Below are 27,563 nucleotides of genomic sequence, written 5' to 3'. Positions count from 1 at the left end.
CTCATAGAATGAATTTGGAAGTTTTCCTTCATTTTTTAATTTTTTGGACTAGTTTGAGAAGAATAGGTATTAACTTTTTAAATCTGGACCTAGACTGTTCTCTGTTGGGAGTTTTTTATTACTGATTCCATTTCTTTGCTGGTAATTTGTATGTTGAAATTTTCTATTTCTTCCTTTTTCTGTTTTGGTAGGTTATATGTTTTTAGGAATTTAATCATTTCTTCTAGATTATCCAGTTTGTTGGCATGTAGTTTTTCATAATATTCTTTTATGATTGTGTTTCTGTGGTGTTGGTTGTTATATCTCCTCTCTTATTTGTGATTTTATTTATTTGAGTCCTTTCTCTTTTTTTCTTGACACATCTGGTGAGAAGTTTATCAATTTATTTTTTTCAAAGAATCGGTTCCTGGTTTCATTGATCTGTTTTTTTAGTTTCTGTATCATTTATTTGTGCTCTAATCTTTATTATTGCTCTCCTGCTGGTTTTAGGTTTTGTTTCTTTTTTTTTTTTGTCCATGTGCTACTGGTTTATTTATTCATTTGAGCTTATCATTCCATTTCTGTCTTTCTAAGTGTTAATTAAAAATAGCAACAAATAATGTCTTCTTTTGGCTTAGGAGAACAAGAGGCTTCAACATTAATTCAGTAAACTAGGTTTTGTTTCTTATTCTTTTTCTAGCTCCTTTCTGTGTAAGGTTAGGTTGTTTATTTGAGATTTTTCTTGCTTCTTGAGGTGGCCTGTATTGCTATAAACTTCCCATTTAGAACCACGTTTGCTGCATCCAAAGCTTTTGAGCCATTATGTTTTCAATTTTATTTGTTTTCATTTACTTTTTTGTTCTTTTATTTCTGGCTGACCCATTCATTGTTTAGTAGCCTGTTATTTAACCTCCATGTATATGTGGTCTTTCCAGAGTTTTTCTTGTGGTTGACTTGTAGTCTTGTAGCATTGTGGTCAGAAAAGACATATGGTATAACTTCGGTCTTTTTAAATTTGTTGAGGCTTATTTTGTGGCCTAATATGCGATCTGTTCTGTAGGATGTTCCATGTGCACTTGCAAAGAATGTGTATTCTTTTTTAGGATGGCATGTTCTGAGTATATCTGTTAAATCCATCTGGTCCAGGGTGTCATTCAAAGGCAATGTTTCCTTGTTGAGTTTCTGTTTAAATGATCTGTCCATTGATGTAAGTGAGGTGTTAAAGTCCCCTACCATTATTGTATTATTATTGAATAGTTCCTTTATATTTGTTATTAACTCTTTTATGTATTTGGGTGTCCCATGTTGGGGGAATAAATATTTTCAATCATTATATCTTCTTGTTGGATTGTCCCCTTTATTATCATATAATGTCATTCTTTGTTCTTGTTACAGTGTCTGTTTTAAAGTCTAATTGTCCAATATGAGTATTGCTACTCTGGCTTTCTTTTGACCTTCCCAATCTTTAATAATCTTTAAGCCTTTAAAGCCTTTAAAAACAGTCTGTAAGTCTTGACATACAATGAGAAAAGAAATAAATCAGGTAATTTCACCTCCTCACCTCCATCTCTTCGCCTTATGCATTGATGTCACAAATCTGGTCCACTCCTAAATGTTAGATTTGATGACATTAAATTTGTCAGTTAAGAAAAAGAATGAGTTTTAAATCATTTGGTATTTTGAGTTGAGGGTGGGACTAGAATAGTAGTATCTCTACAGATACAGGGATATTGTTAGAGGGGAAATGATGAATTCATTACAGAGAATATGAGGTGAAGTTGAAAGAGATGTTTAAATGGGAATACCCAGACATTTCTTCTCATGCCTCCTGATGAGTTACTGCATACGAAAAAGGTGTGTGAGTTGAAGAGTACTAATTAATGAATTTCTTTTTACAATTTCTATCATCATGATCCACAGTACTTTAAAGCTCTGGGCAGTGGCTTTCATCTGCAGGAGTGGGTACAAGGAAGATACTGATATTCTGAGTCTAGGATTGCATGGCCTAGCCACTGGTCTCTTTTAAGAGGTTTAATTGGGGGGAACTTCCCATACAGCTGCAATTCTAGCTATTCTATGGAATTGTGCTCTGTAGAGTCATGCCATATAGCACAGTGCCACTCCAGGAAAAATAGGTACGTACCAAACATATGAAAGAGAGAACTGAGCACAATGTTCTAAAAACATAAAGGATAAAAGGAAAATAATTTTAGGCATCATCAGTATAAATAGTTGACAGGGATGAAGTAGAAAAATAGGAAGAGTAACACACACCAGTTGTCTTTCATAGGCCAAAGAGGTTGGAGGAGTTAAGACATGATAATAGTTGAATTGTCTAGATCTGAGTCAGTTCACCATTCTTTGAAATAAACTATTCGGAAGTGAGGACTCCTCTGATACCACTTTAGGAATGGAAGATAGGGGTGCCTGGGTGGCTCAGTTAAGCATCCAAATCTTGATTTTGGCTCAGGTCATGAGATTGAGCCCCGCATTGGGCTCCACACTGGGCATGGAGCCTGCTTAAGATTCTTTCTCTTCCTCTGCCCCTCCCCCAACTCACGCACGCACGTGTGCGCATGCATGCTCTCTCAATCTCTCTCAAAAAAAGGAATGGAAGATAAGCACCCAGAGAGCTTTTTGTCTGGTGCAGTTCATGGAGTGTGAATATGTGTATATCTTTTAGTGGAAAAGTTTGAACTTAGTTGTTTTAGAACATGTTAAACTTCAGTTGTGCCCCGAATTCTACACTTAGTAACTGAAGTTAACATTTTATAGGACATGGGGAACATAAGTTCTCTTATTCTCTGTACTTAAGTTACCTTTTGGAAGGAAGTTATATTATTAATTATGTAAACATACTCCATTTTGGTACAGGATGTATCATTTAGAGAAGAATAGGGTTCTGTATGTAGAGACATATACCTCTGATTCTTTATTCTAATTTTTTTACTTTGTATGTGTGTGTATGACATTTGAAAGCCAAATTATTATCAGCATCTGCCAACTTGACCAGCCAAGGGATATTCAGTTGCAGCATAGCCATTCTAAGCTTGTTTCCCTGATAAAATAATTTCTTCCTTTCCTCTTCAACAATTTTCATCTCGTTTTTATTTAACAGCCAGACTAACATGATTGCTCCACTCTAAGCAGTTTTTCAGGGTTGGTTGAGCTATCAAATAAGAATCTATGTAGTTACTTGTTTATTAAAATATAGAAATTCATAAACAAACCTAGGTCAAATAATTTAAAAATTGGGTTGCAGTCAAAAAAAAAGAAAAGGAGGAACTTCCCTGGCAGCTATGGCTGAACAGTCTTACCCCAAACCTATACAATGTGATGTTTTTTTGGGTGACTTATTTTTTTCCTTATAAAACCTGCCAAGACAAATGATTTAACAGGTTCAGTTTGTAGAAATCAGTTTCTATAGTGATATGTATTACAGCAGTTCAAAAGGAAAGAACTGAGTTGAGTTATACTTTTAAAACAGGGCAATAGTCAAAACTATGTACAGGCAGACCTCTTTTTATTGTGCTTTGCTTTATTGTATTGCCAGATATTGTGTTTTTTACAAATGGAAGGTTTATGGCAACCCTGCATCAAGCATCTGTCAGTGCCATTTGTCCAACAGCATTTGCTCACTTCGTGTCTCTTGTCACATTTTGGCAATTCTCACAATATTTCAAACTTTATCATTATTACTATATTTATTATGGTGATCTGTGATCAGTGATCTTTGATGTTATTACTGTAATTGTTTTGGGGCACCACACCCTGTGCCCATATAGGACCACAAACCTAATTGATGAATGTTGTGTGTGTTCTGACTGCTCCACCTCCCAGCCATTCCCCCCCTCCCCACCCCCGCCACCTCTCTGTCTCTCTCTCCCCTCGGGCCTTCCTATTCCCTGAGTCACAACAATCTTGAAATTAGGCTAATAACCCTGCAGTGGCCTCTAAATGTTCAAATGAAAGGAAATGTCACACATCTCTCACTTTAAATCAAAAGTTAGAAATGATTAAGCTTAGTAAGGCATGTTGAAACCCAAGACAGACTGAAAATTAGACCTCTGAAACAAAACAGTTAGCCAAGTTGTGAATGCTAAAGGAGTAGTCCTAAAAGGAAATTAAAAGTGCTATTCCAGTGAACACACAAATGATAAGAAAGTGAAATGGTCTTATTGCTGGTATGGAGAAAGTTGGAGTGGTCTGGATAGAAGATCAAACCAGCCACAACATTCCCTTAAGTCAAAGTCTAATCCAGAGCAAAGCCTAACTTTCTTCAATTCTATGAGGGCTAAGAGAGGTGAGGAAGCTGCAGAAAAGTTTGAAGCTAGCGGAGGTTGATTCATGAGGTTTAAGGAAAGAAGCCATCTCCACGACATAAAAGTCCAAGGTGAAGCAGCAAGTGCTGATGTAGAAGCTATAGCAAGTTCTCCAGAAGATCTAGCTAAGGAAATTCATGAAGGTGGCTCTAAAAAACAGGCTTTCAATGTAGATGAACCCTGATCTGGGCAAAATGAAAACCTTCCAATATAAGGCTTTTTCATCTACATTGAAAATCTGTTGTTTAGTGGAGCCTCAGAGGGAGTGAGCCGGCAAAGCAGAAATCGGTTAGAGGGGTCCCAGCTCCATCATCAGGAGGAGGAGCATGGAGGGTGGGTTTAGAGCTGAGAGAGAATAGCAGCATCAGCTTACTAGAAATGCACATTCTTGGGCCTCACTCCAGACCTGATGAATCAGAAATGCTGGGGATGCCACTCAGCAATTTGTGTTAAGCACCCTCAGGTGAGTCAGGTACAGGTCAAGTTTGAGAGCCAGTAAACTAAAACACTAGGCTTCCAATCTCTTCATTTGCTGATATTCACACTTCCTAATGATTGGTTCTTTAAGAATGAGAAAGTGCTACTTTTCAGAATCTAGCTGTGATCACCCTCTGCTTCCAGGACGAATTCAAATTATATAAGACTTTGGTTTCTTTATGAATTAAGTAGGAATGACACTCCTACTTAGGGTTTTGACTTCTTTTTAAGTTATAAACAGAGTATCTTTTGAGCAATAAAATATAAAAACTGAGTATTTGTGTACAGTTCAGTGTTGTAATAAAAAGTATAAAGTGAGAGGTGCCTGGGTGGCTCACATGGTTAAGCGTCTGCCTTCGGCTTGGGTCGTGATCCCAGCATCCTGGGATCAAGCCCCATGTCGGGCTCCTGGCTCGGCAGGGAGTCTGCTTCTCCCTTTCTCTCTGCCTTCTCCCCCTGCTCATGCTCTCTCCCTCTGTACCTCTCGGTCTCAAATAACTAAATAAAATCCTTAAAAGAAAAAGAAATTGTAAAAAAAAAAAAAAAAGTATAAAGTGAGACACTGAATCATATCTAATTTCTGTAATTGTGGTATTAGGTGGAATTTAAGCATAAGTGATAGCTAACCATAAATAATAATTAGCATTATTTTCAGACATCTGAGCCAGTTTTTCTCCTTTCCATTAAGTACCTCATTTTCCCTAGGAATAGTATAAAGTGTTTCTTGTAGAGGAAAGTTTAACCCTCACCACAAGCATATGCATACTCTGAAATACAAATCCAAAAATGATACTTAAAACTCATCCTTTCTCCTTTCCTACCCATATATTCCATTCCTTTGTCCCTGCCATATGATTTTGAGAAATAAAAAGCTTAACAGTGGCTAAAGAACTGAGTTAACAGTAGGAACCTATTCATTCATTCACTAAAGATCACTGAGTTCTACATACACAATGTTGCAGGTTTTGTTCTAAGCACTAAGCAAACAGTGAACAAAGCAAAATTTCTACATCTGGAGCTTACATTCAAATAAGTAAGATACAAATAATAAGTGAATAAATGATATATAAATTGGTGGTAGGTGTTATTAAGAAAAATACATGGGGCACCTGGGTGGCTCAGTTGGTTAAGCGACTGCCTTCGGCTCAGGTCATGATCCTGGAGACCCTACCCCCTCTTGTGCTTTCTCTCTCTCTCTCTCATTCTCTCAAATAAATAAATAAATTCTTAAAAAAAAAATACAGTGGTACATGGAGAAGGAGTGACTGGTCTTGTTATATTGTGCATTAATTTTTATATGTCCCATAGCCTAGCCCTCAATAAATTTTTGTTGAATGAACAAATGTATTAAGACATCTCTATAGTATCTTCTGTCTCATTGGTAACAGTGATAATACTGTAGCTAGTGAGAATTATCTAAACACAATGGCTGTGAATTCTGAAAAGTGAGAGTAGTAGCATTAAAGATTAGAAGAGTGAAAATAAAAATCAAATTTCTGGCATTCAACCAAATTAGAGTAAGGGAAGACTAAGAAAGTCAGATCATACAAGACAACCAAAAGGAAGAGGCTAGCAGGTCTGTACTCTTTTTCTTTTTTTTTTTTTTTAAGAGAGGTAATACTTTATTCAAATCCATCAGAGAAATGGACAACTTGGGTCTATAACAAGGCATGGTGTTTTAAAGCACAGGTCAGTAATTGTATATGAGAATATACACTGCTACATACAGATTAACTGATCAGAGCACAACTTTCCAATGCTCAAAACAGAATAAGCTTCCCTGTAAAAGCAGCACCTCTGTGTCATTAACTTTAATATTCCTCTCCTTCTTCACCCTCTCCTTCCAACAGAATCCACACCAACTTCCTCATAATCCTTCTCAAGGGCAGTCATGTCCTTGCAGGCCTCAGAAAACTCTCCTTCCTCCATCCCTCACCCACACCAGTGAACAAAGGCACTCTTGGCATACATCAGGTTATACCTGTGGTCCAGGTGATCCCAGGCCTTGGCAACAGCTGTGATGTTGCTCAGCATGCACACAGCTCACTGTACTTTAACCAGGTCTCCACCAGGTACCACAGTGGGAGGCTGATGATTAATGCCAACTTTGAAGCCAGTAGGGCACCAGTCCACACACTGGATGGTATGCTTGGTCTTGATGGTGGCAGTGGCAGCATTGACATCTTTGGGAACCATGTTGCCATGGTACAAAAGGCAGCAAGACATGTATTTACCATGGCGAGGGTCATATTTCACCATCTGGTTGACTGGCTCAAAGCACGCATTGGTAATCTGTGCAACAGAAAGCTGTTCATGGTAGGTTTTCTCAACAGAGATGACACGGGCATATCTGGCCAAGAAGTGGATACAGAGATAGGGCATCAGGTTGGTCTGGAATTCTGTCAGATCTACATTCAGGGCTCCATCAAATCTGAGGGAAGCAGTGATGGAGGAAACAATTTGACTTATCAACCTGTTTAGGTTAGTGTAGGCTGGGCGTTCAATGTCAAGATTTCTCCAACAGATGATAGCCTTGTGAGGTTTCCCTTGTATGTTATTGTTTTCTCTTGCTTCTTGTAAAATTCTCTATCACTACTTTTGCCATTTTAATTACTGTGTATCTTGGTGTGGACCTCCTTAGATTGCTTTTGTTAGAAGTTCTCTGTGCCTCCTGGATCTGGATTTTTGTTCCCCAGATTCAGGAAGTTTTCAGCTATTATTTCTTCAAATAAATTCTCTGCCCCCGGTTCTCTCTTCTTCTGGGACTTCTATGTGAATGCTTATATGCTTGATGGTATCACTAAGTTCCCTGTTTTCATTTACTGTTACTACTTTTTCTCTCTCCTATTCAGCTTGACTGTTTTCCATTACTGTCCTCCAGGTTGCTTATCCATTCTTCTGCTTCCTCTAGTCTACCAGTTATTCCTTCTAGTGTATTTTTAATTTCAGTTATTGTGTTCATCTCTGATTGGTTCTTTCATACGTTTTCTATCTCTTGAGTGTCCCATTGAGGTCCTCCATTCTTTTCTCAAGTCCAGTGAGTATCTTTATGACCGTTACTTTAAATTCTCTATCATGCATATTTCTTACCTCTGTTTAATTTAATTTCTTGCTGTGATTTTGAACTGTCCTTTCATTTGGAACATATTCCTCTGTCTCCTCATTTTGTCTGACTCCCTGTGTCTGAGTGTTTGGAAAGTCAGCTACATCTCCTGCTCTTGAAAGTAGTGGCCTTATAAAGAAGAGGTCTTGGAGTGCCCTGTTCACCAGAACTTCAGGGTGTCTCTTACATGTATTGCATATGCCCTGCTGTTGTAACTGAGCTGCCTTTGCATTAGTCCAGTCATGGCTCTCTCCTCCCATTGTGGACAGGGTTTGGTCCCTATGTTGTTGTTGTGCCAGTCTGGGGCCACCTTGGGCTTGAGTTGAGTCAGAATCAGGCATTTGCCAGAGGTGTGGTAGCAATGAACTGCTGGGTACTTCTCCTTGTGTTATCTAGGTGGATGATGGAATGAGGTGAGCTTAGGGTCCTCCTATTCCACCATCTTCCCTAAAGTTGCTGTTATTATTATTTACATTGCGAAGCCCAGTTAATGGGAGTGTTTTTTTTAATTAACCCAAAATTATATGATCGTTTAATTTATGACAAAGGAGGCAAGAATATACAATGGGTAAAGACAGTCTCCTCAATAAATGGTGCTGGGAAAACTGGAGAACTACATGTAAAAGAATAAAATTGGACCACTTTTTAACACCATATACAAAAACTCAAAATGGATTAAAGACCTAAATGGGAAGGGGTGCCTGGGTGGCTCAGTCAGTTAAGCGTCCAACTCTTGAGTTCGGCTCAGGTTATTGTCTCAGGGTTGTGAGATTAGGCCCTGGGTCAGGCTCTATGCTCAGGGGTGTCTGCTGCTTTCCCTGTCCCTTCCCCTCTCCTGCCACCCCTCACCCCTGCCCCACACGCACAGACTCTTGCCCTCTCAAATAAATAAATCTTTAACAAAAAAAAAAGACCTAAGTGGGAGTATATTTTAATAAATACTAAAAAAGGTGAGAAGATATACTCAACCCTCCACTGATCATATCTATCTGCAACATTAACCAGGTTTTTCAAACCACTTAACTTAAGCCTTGCTACCGACCACTTTGAACTAACTGCAGGCTCAAGCTTTCTGGAAGGGAGGAGAAAGCTTTTTTCAAATAAGCTCTTTAAACCTAAATGGTGCCAGAAAATACCACAAAGTACCATAAAAATATATAGTTAATCTTTCCATACCTATGTTTTATGAAATAATCAAAATCAAATTTTTGTAAGCTGTTTTCAATCCTTACATCTAGTATTTTCCCCCTTCTAATAAGTTCATAGTTTAATCAGCAATCTCTATTTATAGCCAAGTCTAGGTAAAGATTTTGAAAGTTGTTTTGGGGAAGCATTTCCTGCCCATTATAACATTTTTGTTAGAAGTAGAATTTATGGTGGTAAATCTAATATTGTATCAGGAAAAAGACTATAGAAACAACTTCTGGAACCATTTCAAAACAGAATCTCAAAGACAGTATATTAATGTAGAGATATACTTAAAGATAAATTTCTGCATTAATAAAATATGCTTTATAAATTAGTCTCAAGTCTGAGCCAGACAGGGAAGGGTGGAAAGCCTGAATTCTATACCCACATAATCAACAGTCTGTGGAAACTGGGAATCATGCTTTGGTCTCCAACTTAGCACAGTTGGGAAATGACATTCTTTATGAAGCACTCATCCAGGAAATGAGTGGGTCAAAAAGCACACCAGTAAAAGGTCCATAAACTTGTTTTATGAATGAAGTATAAAGTGTACTGGCTTCAAGCTGTAGCATGAGTACATCATAATTTTTCATTCTACAGTTTTTATCATGTTAATAGATATATATAACAGAATTGTAACAGGAAAAAATAATCATGTCAGCCATCAGAATATTGTCCCATGCCATTTCATATTTATAATTTTTTTCCATATGTGCTCTCATTCTACGATCATATCTTCCCACCTGCCCCCCCGGACCAAAAAATGAAATGATACACACACACACACACACACACACACAAAACAATGCAAACTTAAACTAATCAAATTTATTCATACTACCCATGAAAAGCAATTGCATTTGTACATAAAATCATTAACACACAGAACAAGAGAAATCTGATTAGACACAATACAGAAAATAAATGTGAAAATTAAAAATAGCATACTTTAGTTATTAAATTTATACTGTACTTTCTACTTATTTATAGCAGCATCTGTAAGATTCCTCTATTTGTTAATAGTTAACTAGCAGCAAAATTTTTAAAATTACACAAATTCAGTAGATGTTTCCCTCCACTGCTTCATTCATACAGAATTTATCACATTAACCAAACAAAACCATTTCTTTTTCCTGAAGAAAAAGGTAGGAAAAGATTTCATAAGTAACCAGTTTCCGCCAAGAAGAAGAAAGGGGAAGGAAATTTGCATGCCATTACCAAAAGATAAATTCTCAACCCCTTGACCAATTATGGGGGATTTTGTGGAGTCTCTGTGTATGTGTTAGTGAATGAAGCTCTGTTAACTTTATTTTCTGACTTTATCTTGCAGTTGAAGAATATGTGGAAGTTTCCAGGGGGCCTGTCAGAGCCTGGAGAAGATATCGGTGTGGACACCTTCCATATTTTTAATTGGCTTGAAAATGTTCAGGAAATTTGTGTTTACTTTTTTTGTTCTATAGCTGAAAATAAGATTTTAAATTACCAAGTGAGAAATTTCAGAGAAGTTACTTCAGGGCTAATATAAAATTAGCAGTAAAACTTGTAATACTACAATTTATCCCACTAATATAAAAATACCACTAGGAGCGTGCCACCTATTCTGTTTAGGGTTGCTTCTAGATGAATTTGTTTGAAAATAAAAAGCTTTGCATATACATTAGTAAAGTTTAGCATTAAGGGCTATTTTGGGTATGACTAATACTGTTTCTGGAATTAAACTATAAGAAAACACAAATTCTTGACCATTTCACCACACAAGGATGAATAATAACTTTTAAATGAACCTCAAAATAAGTATTCATAAAGTCAGTTACAGAGCAGTAGTGACTTAATGCTCCTCTATAAAATTTTATCTACTATTTAAATAGTCAGGAAGCTGAATAGTATGAGACATAGTAAAATGTCTCATACAAGAAAGTCTCAAGTGAGAGTTCCCTAAAGCAACTTCCTGAGCTCAATATTTCAAACGGGGAAATGTGAAATAAGCTAAGAACTCTCCATGTTACTGAATTTACAGTAAATAGAAGAAAGAATAAAAACGTAGTTTTCCTACCTATTCCTGACCCTTGGCTGGGTCAAATGCAGTCTGCATCATAATAAATCAATAGATGCCTCATTTGCTATCAGTATTATTTCTCCATGATTTTTCTCCTCCATATGCATGTCCCCTGTTTAGCCAACATTTATATATAAAGGCAACTTCCTAAGTTATCTTTAAATATTTAAAAATGTATATATACTTGAAACTTGATTTTTTAAATGTTACACAGATTAAAATGCCCTATACACAGTACATAGTCAACTCCTAACAAGCCATAAGTAAATTTTCTACACTGAGATATATCCGTAGCAAATTTTGGCTTTTAGGTACTTACGGATTTTCTGCCTAGAGTCCATTGCTTGGGTCGTCTGTTGAAATCAAAGATTTTGTGGTGGTACAAGTGCTGAAAGAGAGGGCCATTTATTTTGGAACACCTAATTAATCTCACACTATCCTTATGTGATATATGAGAGTGTGTGAGAGCTAGTTAAATTTATGTCTTACACCCTTACCCAATCCATATGGGGCAAAAATCAAGCTACAGGAGGTATGTTTAGCTTCCTCTTCTGCATCTTGCCTTCTCAAATGAATTGACTTTTTCCTTTTGAGTTTTTAACAGATCTTGTGAATTTTCAATGTACTTATATTTTAATGCAAATGAAGAAGCACATTTCCAAGCCAAGTGTTCATAGTTTCAGGTTTAAGTGTACTCCAGAACTCTTCAAGTCCAGATTAAAAAAAAAAAAAAAAAACAAGAGTGAATTCTGAATTCAGTGTTTGTGGTTGGCACAACCGCCTCCCCCCGTTCAGCCATGAGGAGTTACAAGGAAAGCAGCAACTGTTATTCATCGTACTGCTTAGGAGTATTATTCATTAAAGCTTTGCCTTAGAACTGATAGAAGCCTGAAAGCAGCTAGAAGTGATAACTGACAAGAGAGTTCTGAAAGACTATGTCTGTCTATATTAGAGCATTTCTGTCTTACAACACAATAGATTATTCTTAACGATGAAGTCTGTTACCCAATAATTATCAAAATTATTTTCTTTAAGCTCTGTATTTAGGAAAGTATGTAATATACTTCAGGAATACAGCCATCACAAATGTGCACACATTCATATCAGCTCTTAAGTAGTAAACACTAGTTAACTGAAAAACACATTTGTTTGGAATCCTTCATTCTTTGATAATACTAGGTAAATGAAGCACTATTGTCCATAGTGCTTAAAAAAATTAAGGGGGGGCATATACAAAGTAGAATGCAATCTTCAGGCTTTAATATAATACCCTAATAGTACGAAAGTATCTACAAGGTTAAAAACGGAGAAATTGCCTTCCTAAAAAAATTTCATTACCATTGACAGGAAGAGAATCTCCTGCATGGACAAAGGACCATAAAGCAGTGGGGTCTGCTCAGAGCTCATCAGTGCACCAGAATCAGAGGGAAACGCCAGGAAAACCCACCTTCTGCACAATCTTTCCTATTTTATTTCAACCTAATCCTATTGTTAAATATTACAAAATAGAAATAAACTCCATTTCACTGTCCTGTAACTAAACAAAACACTGACATATTTAAACATACCTCTCAGTCAGCAAAAATAAAAACAAAACCCTCTTGGTTTTTCCCTATGTTCTTTAAGCATATAAAACAGTAAATGGTATTTCAGTTCAGCTTACAGTACATTAAAATAAAGGTACAACAGAATAAAGCAGTTTATCTGCATAAAAATTTTTTTTTTTTAATTCTTGGCGAAAAAGCCTTGGGGTAAAGATTTCCATCTTGAGGTGGAAGCAATCATTCATACCCTGGATGCAAAACCACTTATTTACCCATTCGATTTTTAGTCTAGTCAATGATATGCTGATTCAAGTTAAACTGATCAAACTACCAGGCAGTGCTGATTTCCAATCAACTGCTCAGGTGGACTGCTGAGTAGGGTAGATCAACTCACTAGTCTGTCCTGTGCCTCCATGATACATAAAAAGGCTAGACTCCGAATGAAATGCCAAACTCTGGATTAGTGGCACTAAGAGTTTAACAGAACCCCATGGTTATTTTTCAAAGCGTTGAAAGAATAAAAATAAACATTTAAACAATAGTTAAGTGAAATCAGCAAATGATGTCTAAAATTTAAGACTAATGCCAAATCTGTAACAAATTAACGTATTCCAAGCTGAAAGTTTGGTTTTTTTTATTAAGGAAGATTTTCCTTTTACTCAAAAATTCTTTTATGTTTTTAGTTTAAAACAGTAAGTTCTAACCATGTTTAATCTATGGCAAATCTCAAGGGAAGGGGAAGTCAGCATGTAATTCAAAATGGCAGACAAATGTCTTATAGTTTAGAACATTTTGCTTTTCCTGTGCATATTTCCAGAGCTGTTTCTTGGGGTGGGGGGGGGGAGAACCCACAAGCATACGTAGGCAATTAAGACCGTCTACAGTCAGAATATGTGGAAATTGAGATTTTTTTTCCTTGACTTCCCCTCCTTGCCTATTCTTCACCAGTAGGACTAGTGAGAAGGCAAATATAATTTTCTATTTGACAAACAAGGAAATAGAAGCATTGAATAGAGGTCTTTGAACAAAAATCAATGCCTGTGGCAATTGTGAAATTGGGAAGCTTCCAGCAAACTGAGCAAAGAAGGCAGCTTTTTAAAGGGTTTTTCTCATGAACACTTTGGGAGACAGTGACAGAGCATCACAAAATTAGAGAAAGTCCATTTAGCAGGTTCTTCTGGAGATTTAGAAAAAGCAACCACAAAAATGTTAATGGCAGTCAAAATCTTGCTCCAGAAATTTGCAAATATTGAAAAAAATCAACCTTATAAAATGTGAAACCCTTGTATTATAAAATTCTGTAAACTGCAAGTTTTTTTTTTTAATACTTTTGATAAAATAGTTCTTTAGAATCTCAAGAAACAAAAGAAATGCCCAAAACTACCATAATGGGATTCCACTGACAGGATAACTAAGGGAGCATAACAAAATGGTTATAAATGAAACTGCTCTAGGATGTCAGAGGCTTGACAGCCCCACCCAAGATCACCGGGAAAGCTTTGAACCATTCACAGCTCAATACGTTCTGCAGCTCTACAGACTTTTGTAAGAATGAATCACTTTTTCTCAATACCGATACATAGAAGTTTAGGCAGTTTTGATGGATGATCACAAACAGAATAATAATGAAGAAATATGTAGGAATAGTAACTGCAGGGACCTATGTTTTCAATTTTTGGGAGATAGAGTCAGAAGAGGTTAAAAATGTGACCCCCAAAATATACAGGTGGGTAAGCCTACAAATGGCAGCCAAAGAAATATTCAATATTTCAAAAGCTTCTAAGATGTACAGTGGTAAGAAAATAGTTTGGTAGGTAAGAAAATACTTTCCTAGGATGAAGTTTTTTGCTTTTCAACCTTTAGATAATGCTACTCTATCTGAAAATCTTTGATGATTAAAATTCTAAAAATGTGATCCTTACTGATTTGTCCATCTTTCTTTTATGTAGGAGACACAGCAGTTCGAGAAGTTTTTGAAGAAACTGGTATAAAATCAGAATTCATGTCCCTCTTGAGCATTCGGCAACGGCACACCAATCCCGGAGCTTTTGGGAAATCAGATATGTATATCATCTGTCGCTTAAAGCCACATTCATTTACCATAAATTTTTGCCAGCATGAATGCTTAAGGTGCGAATGGATGGATCTCAATGACCTGGTCAAGACTGAAAATACAACTCCCATCACGAGCAGAGTTGCTAGGCTGCTGCTATATGGGTACAGAGAAGGGTTTGACAAGATTGATTTCACCGTGGAAGAACTTCCGGCAGTTGACACAGGCTTGTTCTATAAACTCTATCACAAGGAACTGCCAGACAATTACAGAACTAAGACAGGAGTGGATTAAATCCTTATTTGCATGTTTTAAAAAATTTTAAGTAAATTGTACATGCAGAATAACGTGTGCCGTATTATAAAAAGTAGTGGACATTTGGTGTTAACTAAATATCTGACTTTAATTTTCTAGTGTGTATAATTTTCATGAAAACTTGTTTGATGAAAACTTGCAAATTTATAAGCCTCTTTTCAAATGAAGCAAATGTATGAAAAAGATTGTAGCTCTATGTAAGCTTCACTGGATAAAGGCAAATGCAATACAAAAGGTGGAAGTCTATACATTTTCCAGGAATTTTTGTTGCTTTTCTTTAGTAAGGCAATGGTTAAATATTTACTATTAGAAAAAAGGTTATCTGACCATTCATCCCAACTGAGCAGATAGCTGTACACATTTTTTTCTTTTCTTTCATTAACAAATTTCAAAAATATACGTCGTCTTTCATGTGAAATGAGATCAGATGCTGCCGTTAAGATCAGCTCTTAGCAGACATAGGAAGAAAAAGTATAGCTTTCTGCCCAGGTCCTGTTTTGGGTCCAAGTTTATACTGCCCAGTTCGTTTCAGTGCCACATACCAACTGGAGTATTTCCTTGACCGGTAAGTATTGTAGTTATTAGATTCCAATCGTTCAAAAAAGAAACACTCGTCGGTAACACATTTCTGAAAAATAAAGGAAGAATTCATAGTTACTTTTATATTTTCATATGAAATATTTATGACACTACACTGCCTGTTCTGCTCAACCAGCAGCAGTGCTCTTGGCTTCAGCAGGAGAGTCAAACTAGTTTGCAAGATTCAACAGACCAAAAGTCTGACAGAATTTAGCTCTGCAGAGGGATGCGGGAAGGAACACAGCAAGTCAGCAGGAGAGCTTTCAAGCACATCTCTTCAGAGGAAGAATTCAAGGACCATTCTCCAGCCCCCACAGGGGACAGACCGGGTGCTAGGCAGCAAGAGCACACAGATGCGCTGGGAACCACACTGCGTCGGACTTGAAACATCCCATGAACACAGCTTTCACAAAGGGAAACATCCCATGAACACAGCTTTCACAAAGGGAGATAAACCCAGTAACAAAGGGCACAGTACACTTAGTGAAACCCACAGCTGTGGCTTCCAGCTAGGTACTTATGGTGCATCCATATTCCTCCCCAGTCCAGAAGCAGGTTACCAATCAGGGATCACTTTTATCAGGGTTCCATGAAAGTGATGGAAGGGTAACCCACAGGTAACTTTCCTAAAGAAGAAGGGTTTTGTTAATACTTTACTCACAGAAACAGAACCAATTCCTTAAATTATAGCAATTTTTTTCCCTCGTGTTTACCATCTCTAAGGCATAAAAACAATAGTTTATTGTACAGAAAATAGCTAATGTATATAATGCCCAAAAATTGTACTAGAACATTATATGATTAGTATTCTCAAAACACTAATAGATAATGAAGAATAAGTAATGTAGACCATATTGATTTCTGGCAGTGTCTTTCTTGTGGGAAAGGAAACTGTTCTCCCTTTTTATTTCAGTTCAACTCTTTATGGAGGGTGGGGGATAGCTAGATTCACAAATACTTAGACCTGGAAATACTATTCCAAGTAATGGAGTCTAAGAGGCTGCTACATTATTTCACATAAATGTTCAAAAATCAACTTCACAGGATAGACTGATGATAGTTACTGACCTTTGGGGTGTGTGTTGGGTGGGGGGTGTCAACAAATGATTTACTTTAAGGGAAGAAAGGAAAAATTATTTTTTATATTACAATTAGATAGGAAGAAAGAATTATAAACTCATATAGAAAACCATATAAATTTATACATATTTGTATCTCTACATATAAATACAGTATGTATACATAGATATATGACATAAGCCTATAATTTTGTATTAATGAGTATACCGGATTCCAGCTTATTTCTATATACTCAAATTTAGGAAACTTCAGGTTTAAGAACACACATTCAAAAGACTTGAATCTTTTCCCAGATTCTTTAGTTCTAAGATAAACTGAACAGTGGCACAAACTGTGAGAAAAACATAAATCAAGAAACAGAACAGTGAAAAGAGCTGGCATAATAACCAAAATGAAAATGATCTAAATATGAGTAACAGGCATCTCAGTCATGTAAAGTAAGGGTGTGGTATTAGATCTTGCAATCTGCTACTAGGGATAAGAATTTTACCGGATATTTACTTGGCTTTAACATTCTGATCACTCTTAACTTTTTAAAATGGAAATACAAACTTATCTAATTTGCCCATTTTTTGCAAGAAATTACTAACAAAGCAACTTAAGTCCTTCTGATGCACATAAATGACAGGTAGCATTACAGAGAAGTATACATCGCACAAGGACCCAGCTATGTGATACATGTAAAGATAAAAGTGTGGTAACAGTGAAACACTTATACCTAGAAAAATGTGGCTATTCCGTAGACAATACTTTCACTTTACCTTCGGTGAAATTTATTGTGCTTTTTGTATTAACTGAAGTCATCCTGTGTTACTTTATTTTGTCACTTTTCAGCGCCCCTGATAAAAATTTTCCTCTTTCCCTATTCCAGGTTTAAGATCAGGAGTAGAAGCAGCAGTCACAAGTAAAGAGTGAAAAAAATCATAGTGATCATAAAGGTAACATGAATGGTCATCATTGAGCTTCACAGGCTAATTCCCCAGGGGGAGACCTAAGCCACATCATTCAGTCATCATTCTGGACACTGATTTTTGAGTGTTGGGTGCCCCACCTTGCAAAGCTGGCATTCCCTACAATGCCTGGCCTATTGAGATACATACCATGCCAACAATATCTGCCTTCTCAGCCAGTTCCTAGTATTTCAGAGAAAAGTAAGAGTACAGTGATTAAGTAGATAATACATCATAAACCCACTTTTTTTTTTTATAGAATTTACTTGTACCTTTACAAAAACAAAGGGGAGAGAAGGAAAACTTGCATCTGTGCTGAATGTTCAGATACGTAAATTTACTAAACTATGACACAGTTGAAAACAAACTACATTTTTCCAAATGGGTGGTAGGGCCAAAATTCAGCTCTCAAGTAAAGCAGGCATTTAACAGCCCAATATAAGTATGATTTTCAAGCCTCTCCATCCTAAGTTTACAAGTCATTATCAATGACTATGATCTCAATGTTCATGTTAAAAATGAATGCAATATAATTTTTGCTTATCTTTATAAACATTTACAGAGCTTTTTCCCTATTCTCAATGTTTAACTGCTCACCTTTTCAAACTTACAAGAAAAGGGGGTCTTCAGAGGAATGACATCACAGAGGAAGTGGATAAGTAGTTTCTAAGGGCTTATAACACTTGTACCCTGCCTTTGAGGCCTTATTTTATATAGGCCAATGAGATGGGAAATTCCTTAATCATGGCTTTTGACCTCTTTCATGCATATCATTTAAATATCACAACAATCCTGTGACATAATTATCCTATACACATTATCTAAAACTCCATGCTATTAGTAAGTTACTTCAGATTGTGGATACTCTCTGCCCATGTATCTAGTCTGACACCTTTTCATAAAATTAAATTTTCCTTTTTTAAAATTTAAGAGTAAGGGGTGCCTGGGTGGCTCAGTCGGCGTCTGCCTTCAGCTCAGGTCATGATCCCAGGGTCCTGGGATAGAGCCCCACATCGGGCTCCTGGCTCAGCGGGGAGCCTGCTTCTCCCCCTCCCACTCCCCCTGCTTGTGTTCCCTCTCTCACTGCCTCATTCTCTCTGTCAAATAAATAAGTAAAATTAAAAAATAAATAAAAAATAAAATTTAAGAGTCATTTGGGGATATATAAAGCACACAGTTCAAGTGATGTATTCATTCATTTCATGTATAGCTTGTCTTCCAGGCACTGGGATACATCAGTGAACTTTGTGCCATTCAAATTCCAGCTGGGGAGACACACAATAAGCAATAAGCATAACTAAATAAGTTATATGTTACAATATGATAAATCCTGTAGAAAAAGGTAAAGCTGAGTAGGATAAGAGGGATTAGGAGTGGTGGGGGTAGAGATTAGGTTGCAATTTAAATAGCCTAGTCACAGTAAGCTCCATTGAGAAACTGACATTTGAGCAAATACTTGAAGGAGTTAACTATCCAGCTATCAGAGAAGAGAGAGGGACTAGCCAATGCAAAAGCCCTTATAGTAGGACCAGGCCTAGAATGTGTGAAGGGTAGTGTGTACGAAGCAGAGGGTTTGAAGGGAAGAGTAATTGGAAATGAGGTCAGAAAGGTATTGGGATAGGAGATTTGTAGGTATTGTAAATATTTAGCTCCTACGCTGAGAAAATAGAAAGCCATGGTAGGATTTTAAGCAGAAAAGTGGAATGATCTGACATATTTTTCCAGCATGACTTTGGCTGCCAAAACTACGCTGGGCCAAAAGCAGATACAGAGACACTGTTAGAGGCTTGCTCAGTAACCTAGGCAGAGACAGTGGAGACTTGGACTACAGGGATGGCCGCAGAGATGGTAAAAAGCTGTCTGCATCTGGATATATTTTGACAGTAGAATCAACAGGATTTCCTGACAGATTGGACGTGAAGTACGAGAGAAATAGAGGAATCAAGGATGACACTGAGGTTTATGTTCTAGAATGTGGACTTGTCATCAAATGAGATAGGGAAGGCTATGAATGGGAACAGGTTTTATGGGGAAAGATGAAGTCAGTTTTGGACATGGTGAGTTTGAAATGAATATTAGACATTCTAACGAAGATAATGTGTATTGACCACATACTATACAACAGACACATCATTTAACCTCCCCCCCCGCCTTCCTAATGCTAACAGCCACAGAATTGGCAGTTGAAAAGTTCTCATTTATTTGGAATATTAGAAAATGTGTTAAGTTACAATAATTCCAATGAGCTATTCTCAATTCTAAAAGGTATGGAACCTAAAAAGGGAATGTAGACGTACATGTATGAGAGTAATATAAACCTGTCAGGTGTTAGTGGTAGTGCGCACCACAAGACCTCTCTGAAGGCTGTCCACATGAGCCAGCTAAGCTCATGGTCCTAAAACATTTGTTCACAGTGATAACAATGTGCTAATGATATTAAAGATGATTCTGGGAGTTTGACCCCTTGTAGGGGTATCTGAAGAGGAAAGACTCAAGTAGAGTTTGGAAAAGCATAATTAACATTTTAAATGGGTTTTTGTCTAGATATTTACTTTGAAATTTCCAAAAAGAAAGTAAAGTGATACTTACACATATTAAAAAACTGATCGTAGGAGATGGTGGGAACCAGGTTTCTCACTGTTGGAGTGGGAGGTTACAGACAAGACAGGAAGGCTAAAATGATTCATATGATACTGGCAGATTAGGGTTGGAGACATTGGTAAATACTCATGTTTGGCTTAATATACAGATAAAGAAATAATCATAGATGTATATATATCCAGGGTAGTGTATGCCTATAGTTCTTGCTCTGTCAGGTGAGAGGACCTAGAAGCAAACACACTTCATCAGCAAAAAGCAAACCTAACATCCAGATCTTGGTCTATAATACCATTTCCCATATAAGCAAAAGGGCTCCTTAGAGAAATGGCTCCTCCTAGACTATAGTAGAGAATATAGAAGATAAACCTGGAGCATCTTGTAGGCCATCAGGAAGTGCTCAAAATCTTCCAGCATTGATGGGGGTGTATCAAAGAGTACAGGAGCCAACTGGAAAAGCTCCCAATGACCATAGCAAAAACAATTTGAACAAAATAAATAACACAGTATTGGGTTATAACCCAAAGTATAAAATAAATATCCATGAGTATATGTATATTGATACAAATGATTGAATAAATAAATAAATGGAGAATAGACAGATTTCTCATGCAAAAGAATTCCAAATTTGTAAATATTTCTCCCTCAAGGAGATGGAGCATTAGCCCCTATCCCTTAAATGTGGACTATGTATAGTGACTTACTTCCAAAGAATACAGGGTGGAAAGGGGGGGGAAAGAATAACTTTATAGTAGAGACAAATAATACCTCAGCCAGATGATCAAGATTAACAAAAATCTAGATATACAATGAGAAAAGAAATAAGAGGCAGGGTAATTTCTCCTCCTCACTGTCATCTCTTCCCATTACGCATCGATTGCACAAATCTGGTCCACTGCTAAAGGTTAGATGTGAACTTTATGGCCATTTCCCCATGTTCTGTTTTTTGGATTGTTTATTCTTTTACAGTACTTTGATTTTTCAGTTTTGGCTTATGAGGGAGTTTGCTCAACATGGATCCAAAAATGCTTTGCTTACACCACTTCTGAGAATTAAAAACAGACATGATGTAAGTATCAGTGTTGATTATTTCAGAACAAAATAAAACACACAAATTGTGAAAAGTTAAAAGCAAATTTGACCTTAACCTTTGTATATACATACAGGTTGTATAAAATTTTTATAAGGCTGGTTTCTAAAAATAATTCTCATTAGGTAGTAAACTTTGCATTTAATCTAGTGTTTTATCTCTTAAAAATAATATACATTCCTCTTCAATTACTGTATTTTTCTGACAAACCTGATCGGTACATACTGTCAATCTAAGTAACTGAGCCCTCAAAAATCTATTTTCCTTACTTTACTGTATATGTAGGTCTCAATATATTTTACTTTTACAGTAATTAAGTGTATCTCCTCAGAGAATAATTTTTTTTTTAAGATTTTATTTATTTATTTGACAGAGAGAGATAGTGAGAGCAGGAACACAAGCAGGGGGAGTGGGAGAAGGAGAAGCAGGCTTCCCGCTGAGCAGGGAGCCTGATGTGGGACTCGATCCCAGGACCCTGGGATCATGACCTGAGCCGAAGGCAGACGCTTAACGAGTGAGCCACCCAGGCACCCGAGAATAAATTTTTTTTCATGTTTCACTATTACGGATCCACACAAGTTACATGTACATTTCTAATATTGAGATATCTTGTTCAGGGTATCATGATCTATAGCATTATATAGAAATCAACATGCAATTTTCTAGCACATAAAGACCAGGCAAATTTTCTTTACCAATGCCAACACTGATGTTGTTTGGTGACTTAAATTTAAAACTACAGTTAACCTCACTATATGCAGTTTTTTAAAACCTACAATTTTGTGAACACGTAAGAAATCATAAATCCTAATATTTGTTCTGGACCTCTGTTATTCATGACAACAAAATTTATCCTCTATGGAATGGAATAAGAGTCTGTTACGTATTAAAAAACTACTCAAGTTAAGCCTCTAAATATAGGCTTTGGCAGTTAAATATAGTTACTCTTTAAATGTTTGTATTTTCTAGCTTCGAAAGGGGGCAGGGGAAAGACCCTTAAGAAATGTTTTCAAACAGTGAGGATTCCTTAGCTTGAAAGCATTCATGCCATTACTATGTGAAGGTATTGGGGAAAAAAACTTAGTCTTTTTTCATACTCTCAACTGGTAGCAATCAACATGACTCTTAGACACCAAAATATTTTATGTGTCCAGAGTAGTCTTCTAAGAGGAAATGAGAATGTTTTGCAAATCACTGCAGGAATCATAAACAGGGAATAAGGTAGAAGAATCCAGGGATGTGCCATAACACAACAGTCTGAAATGGGGCCAGGTAGAAGAGTGGAAAGAATTATGCTTGTGGCAAATGCAAGTTCATAAACCCCAGGTTCTCCAGGTTATAAGAGGCATCTGCATCCCCATGATGGCTAGTGGTCACACACTGGACTTCTACCAAAAGTTGCTATTAGGTTTTTTTGTTCTCTTTGCCTTTTATATGCCAGCTGTCTCTTCTCATTGTCACCTGAGTGAGGTCTCTGCTGACATCCCCGGCGACGGTGTCTTTTACCATCAGTGATTCATCTCAACGCATTAAATGTTTGGCACAGATAATATTAATAGCCGAGGGCCAAGACTTTTAATTTCTTACCTAAAAGTTGCTGTTGTTGACATCTCACTGCCTATGGATCTGACTTGGAAAGAAATATGTCACTTACTGACCAACCGACATCACCTCCTTGATTTGAGGGTAGGGGCACTTCTCATCTGAAAAATAACGCAGCCCACCCAGACTAATTTGGAAGAGATAGGATTGCTGCTGAAGAGTCAAAGAAGCAAGTCGCATACATTGAATGGTAAGACTGGAGATTAACTCGTGAACTTGGCAAGAATAAAGCCTATGATGGGAGCGACAACAACTGAATCTTGGCTGGTGCCATTGCTCAAAGGAAACTGATAAATCCTAAATTTTCCATTTATGTGTAATAGCTGTGACTTTGTCCCTACATAGTTTGTGATAAAAATTTCTAAGCATTGCTAAATTAACTCTTATTGCATCAACTTGAAGGAAATCTGTTGTATCAGGAAGAATATATATCCAAAGAGATAGAAACATATTTAAGACGAAATAAAATACCTTAATCTTGTGAAAGGTCCTGCTGAGCTAAGGAAGAAACTATAAAACACTTTATTTCAGAGTACTTTCTGCTTCTGATGGCACAGAATCAACAGTTTGGAAAGCTTAATGACTATTCACCAAGAGAAGAGGTCAGAATTCTCTGAATTCTAACTTGTAGAGAATTCTGTAAGAATGAGTAGATAGTTCAGTTTTCATGTCTAGACTTGTTCTAAATTCATCTCCTCTTTTATGGACCCCAGTAGTTTCAGAGATGCACTTTAAAATAGAGTAGCTTCTGTTTTCATCACTTTTGACAACTACGAAGCTTTTCATCATAACAGATGAACATAAATTCCAGCCTATGTTCTGGAGATGAATAACCCCTCCCATGAGTATCTTACAGGGCCACCATGATTACTAGGTTACTGGATCTTCTGATCTCAGTAAGTGGAAAACTACAGGATAACAGTTCCAAATCATTCACTGAACCAGATTAAGAAAAAGTGAGAGCTTTAAAACCACTTGTCTAATGTTGTCCACAGTTAGTCATAACAAAAGCAAAGGTATGCATCTCCTTTATTTTCTCCACCACCTTCACTGTTTGACAGTAGCCAAACCAACACCAAACCTTTGCAGAAGCCATCATGATTCACACTACATGTGTTTTGTCACATCCTGATGTGAGAAGAGTAGGAATAAACCTCTCCTCTCTACAAACTCAAGGTCATCCAAAATTACTGATTCACTGTCCTGGAAATATTTAAAATGCTCCTTTGGTAGATTCCCAACATATTATATCACCCTTTAAGTTGACAACAGACTGGTAGGAAAAAAAGACAACAGTACAAGTCCCAAGTAGTCAATCTTTTGGGACGATATTTTTTGCCCAGGAACCGCATCCATTCCCCTAATTTGACTATTACCTATATGCTGATGACACCCGAATCTATATATGGACACAGACCTCTCTTCCAAGTTCCAGACCCAAATTACAACTATGTAGTGAACATCCCCACCTGAATTTCTCTTAGGCAACTCAAACTAGGTAAGTCTAAATTTGAACCTGTATTACCTTTTCCCAGAACTTGCTCTTTCCCTCTTTCCCCTTTCTCATCTACCTTCTCATCTGAACCAGAAACCTAGGACTTTTCCCTCTACTTCACTCCTAAATCAAGTGCTAGTACTTTACTCAATCCTCTCCTGTCATTGCCAGATTTTCATCATGACTTGCTTGGACTATTACAAAGGCCTTCTAACTGGTTTGTCTCCACCATGTCAGCCCCCTCAAATCCGTCCTCTGTAATGCTGCCAGAGTGATCTTTCTCAAATTCAAAACAGATTGTGTCTCTTCTTAAAACTCTTCATGGCTTTCCACTGCTTGTAACACATGCTGTAGAAGGCATGTCAGCAGGTAGTCTATCTACCTCTCCAGCATTTTCTCTTCCAGTTTGCATTTCCTTTGCACTTTACACTCCTGCAGTAGTGAATTATTTGTAATGCTGGAGAAACACCTCCTAAGCCTTCTGCACCCATGTCTTTCACGTACTATGTTCTAAAAGTATCTATACCCTCATCTCCACTCCTCTGCTCCCTGACTGCCTGATAAATTCCTTCTCCTACATCATCTAAAATCCTATTGATAGGTCATCTTCCAAGATAAGTTTAATCACTTCCTTTCCTCTATTACTTCCTTTGTCATAATACTTCTTACTTCTTATCCAATATTATTATGCATTTATACAAGGTATAGAAGGAACACATCAAAACCCTTACAATTATTACAAATACTTACTTACACTTCTGCCCCCCCCCAAGATTGTGATTCATTAAGGGCACAATTTGGTATTCAATTTTATAACCCAGATGCCTGGCATAGCATCTGGCACACTGTACACTCAGTAAATATTGGCTGTTCTTGAAGAGGATTCTACAGTTTATTCAACTACCAAAGAGGGAGCCACACACCATTACACCCAGAGTTGCTATTTATCCTATAAAAGTCACGTAAGTTGATAGTATATCAACATAAATATATCCTTGTCAGATGATCGATCAGATGATTGAAATATTCTTTTTCTCTGTAAGAAGTCTGTTTTGGTACCTTCAGAAATCCAAAGGTCGTCACTCAGAAAAAATTTCAAAAACTATGTGTATGGCTTAAAACACCATAACTGCTCAGTAATATTGGGTCTCTTATATGGGGAAAGTTATAAGCAATGGTAACTGGCTACTGGTATTGGTATCATGGCTATCGTCTCTGTGTGTATACACACACACACACACACACACACACTTTACGTATATGTCCCATCTACTCCCCCAGTGAAACAGAAGTCGAATCTATCTTTTATACTGCTTTATTTCTCTGCAGTACTTCCCACATATTGTGTCTGCCCAACAGACCTCTAATCCTGGTTCTGATGACAATGGTGGAGTTGACAGGGAGGCTGCATTAGTGAAAAGAGTACTAGCCAGGAGCTAGGACTCCTGACTAGCTGTGATGAAAAGTGAAAAAGTACAGTCCTTGTCCTGAATGAGCTTATATATAAATGAGTAGAGGAAGAGGAGGTAAAACTTTTGAGGGCCTATTATGCATGACCCGGATTTTGGCATTTGATATAAAGTCTCTAATTTAGTCCTCACAAAAACTCTTTAAGATAGGATCATTATTGTCTCTATTTTACAGGTAAGGAAACTCAGAATAATTTGCTCAAGAACACACAGCTAATATGTGGCAGTGCTGGTATCAGTATCTAGGTTAAGAACCCACTTTCTTACCTAGTTTTCTACACTGCAAACATTTTGTATGTGAAATCTGAAAGCAGAAACTTAAAAACTGATACTCAAAATTGTATATATCCATCCCACTGATCTTCAAACAACTGCACAATATAAGAATTTTTTTAACAACTATAGCTTAATAGCTTTGCAGAGAAGGCAGTAAAATGCAATGAATTAGAGCTCATGCTCTAGAGTCAAGACTGCCTCAAGTGCCATCCAGGCTCTACCTCTTATGACCTGTGTTTCCATGGTTACTTACTCCCTCAGAACTTCAGTTTTTGTATCTGTGAAATAAAGAGAGTAATACTATTTTATAGGGTGAATATGAAGGTTAGATTATATAATACTTGCAAAATCCTTAATAAAGAATAAATACCAATACTGGTAAATTAACAGCAACAAAAGCTAACAAAGAAAAAGAAAAAAAAAAACTATGAAGAGTATTACTTACAGAAGCCAGTAATCTTCCATCTTCCTTCATGGCAAGATAGCGATTTGCACATACTCCTTTGATGGACACAACCCCTCTCTCTTCTGCTTGAAGTTGCAGTTTGACTGTAATGGAAAAATTACTATTGGGGCATCACAGAAAAAACAACCGTCTACACATTTATGCTATATGAAGACAGGAGCAACCAGCTAATTCACTCTGGAGGGTTGGCAAAGTGGGGGGCCGGGGATGAGTGTCAATTAGATCATATTAGGCTGAGATGCAGATCCTCTAGAACATGAGTGCCTCTAGATTCCCTTCTCACTCTAGTGTCAGTGAGCAGAGAAGAGTGGCAGAATGGAGAATGTTTTCCTTTGATGGGCAATTAGCCTCCACTTGGCCTCTGCTCATGCTTTCTCTCCCTCTAATAAATATTTTTTAAAAATAAAAGTACATAAAAATGTAAGAATTTATTTCCACACCACTGCCTAAGTTTAAACTTCTTAAAAGTTTTTTGTTTTTGTTTTTAAGAGAGAGACAGTGCACATGCTTGCAGGATGCTGGGGCAGGGAAAGGGGCAAAGGGAGAGGGAGGGAGAGAATCTTAAGCAGATTCCACACTGAGTGCAGAGCCTGACCAGGGCTCCATCTCATGACCCTGAGATCATGACCTGAGCCGAAATTAAAAGTCCACACTTAACCAACTAAGTCACCCCAGTGCCCCTTTAAAGATATTTTTAACCAGTTCTTCACAAATAAAATATAATCTAATTGATCACTATTATCTTTTGGTTTGTATTTCCTTAAGTTTCTACACATCTTATTTCTAGCTTCCCCTTTAATACAATACCAATGCATTTATCTTTCTTTACAGACGGCTTGTGGTGTATACCTATTTTTTTTTTTTTTTGGCAAATATCTATCTCATGAAAAAACAAAATGCTCATACTTGATTTGCTTTTAC

The 27,563-nt window shown here is 37.1% G+C and overlaps 2 protein-coding genes and 1 pseudogene across 4 annotated transcripts in view; 1 reads left to right on the top strand and 2 right to left on the bottom strand.

Annotated features, from left to right (window-relative positions):
- Window positions 1-15,629, top strand: part of NUDT6 (nudix hydrolase 6) — a 31,549-nt gene extending 15,920 nt beyond the window's left edge. Inside the window, exons 4-5 of the mRNA XM_045880493.3 lie at window positions 10,400-10,454; window positions 14,619-15,629. Coding sequence (XP_045736449.1) covers window positions 10,400-10,454; window positions 14,619-15,016 — 453 coding nt within the window. The 3' untranslated portion in view covers window positions 15,017-15,629. The remainder of the gene's footprint in view (window positions 1-10,399; window positions 10,455-14,618) is intronic.
- LOC135362884 (tubulin alpha chain-like) lies at window positions 6,397-8,141 on the bottom strand (annotated as a pseudogene).
- Window positions 9,883-27,563, bottom strand: part of FGF2 (fibroblast growth factor 2) — a 70,923-nt gene continuing 53,242 nt past the window's right edge. Inside the window, exons 2-5 of one of the 3 annotated variants that reach the window (XM_064585025.1) lie at window positions 26,622-26,725; window positions 15,580-15,665; window positions 11,445-11,513; window positions 9,883-10,529 (exon numbers count right to left, since the gene is read on the bottom strand). In XM_064585025.1, the coding sequence (XP_064441095.1) occupies window positions 11,456-11,513; window positions 15,580-15,665; window positions 26,622-26,725 (248 nt within the window). In that variant the 3' untranslated portion in view covers window positions 9,883-10,529; window positions 11,445-11,455. Of the gene's footprint in view, window positions 15,666-26,621; window positions 26,726-27,563 lie in introns of all 3 variants that reach the window. The other 2 variants (XM_064585024.1, XM_045881741.3) reach the window with 2 other exon arrangements.

This window comes from Mirounga angustirostris, unplaced genomic scaffold, assembly GCF_029215605.1.
Source record: "Mirounga angustirostris isolate CCGP_5_RB_7025 unplaced genomic scaffold, mMirAng1.0.hap1 SCAF_2, whole genome shotgun sequence".
In the NCBI taxonomy this organism is placed as follows: domain Eukaryota; kingdom Metazoa; phylum Chordata; class Mammalia; order Carnivora; family Phocidae; genus Mirounga; species Mirounga angustirostris.
This window is presented reverse-complemented; position numbering and strand designations above follow the sequence as displayed.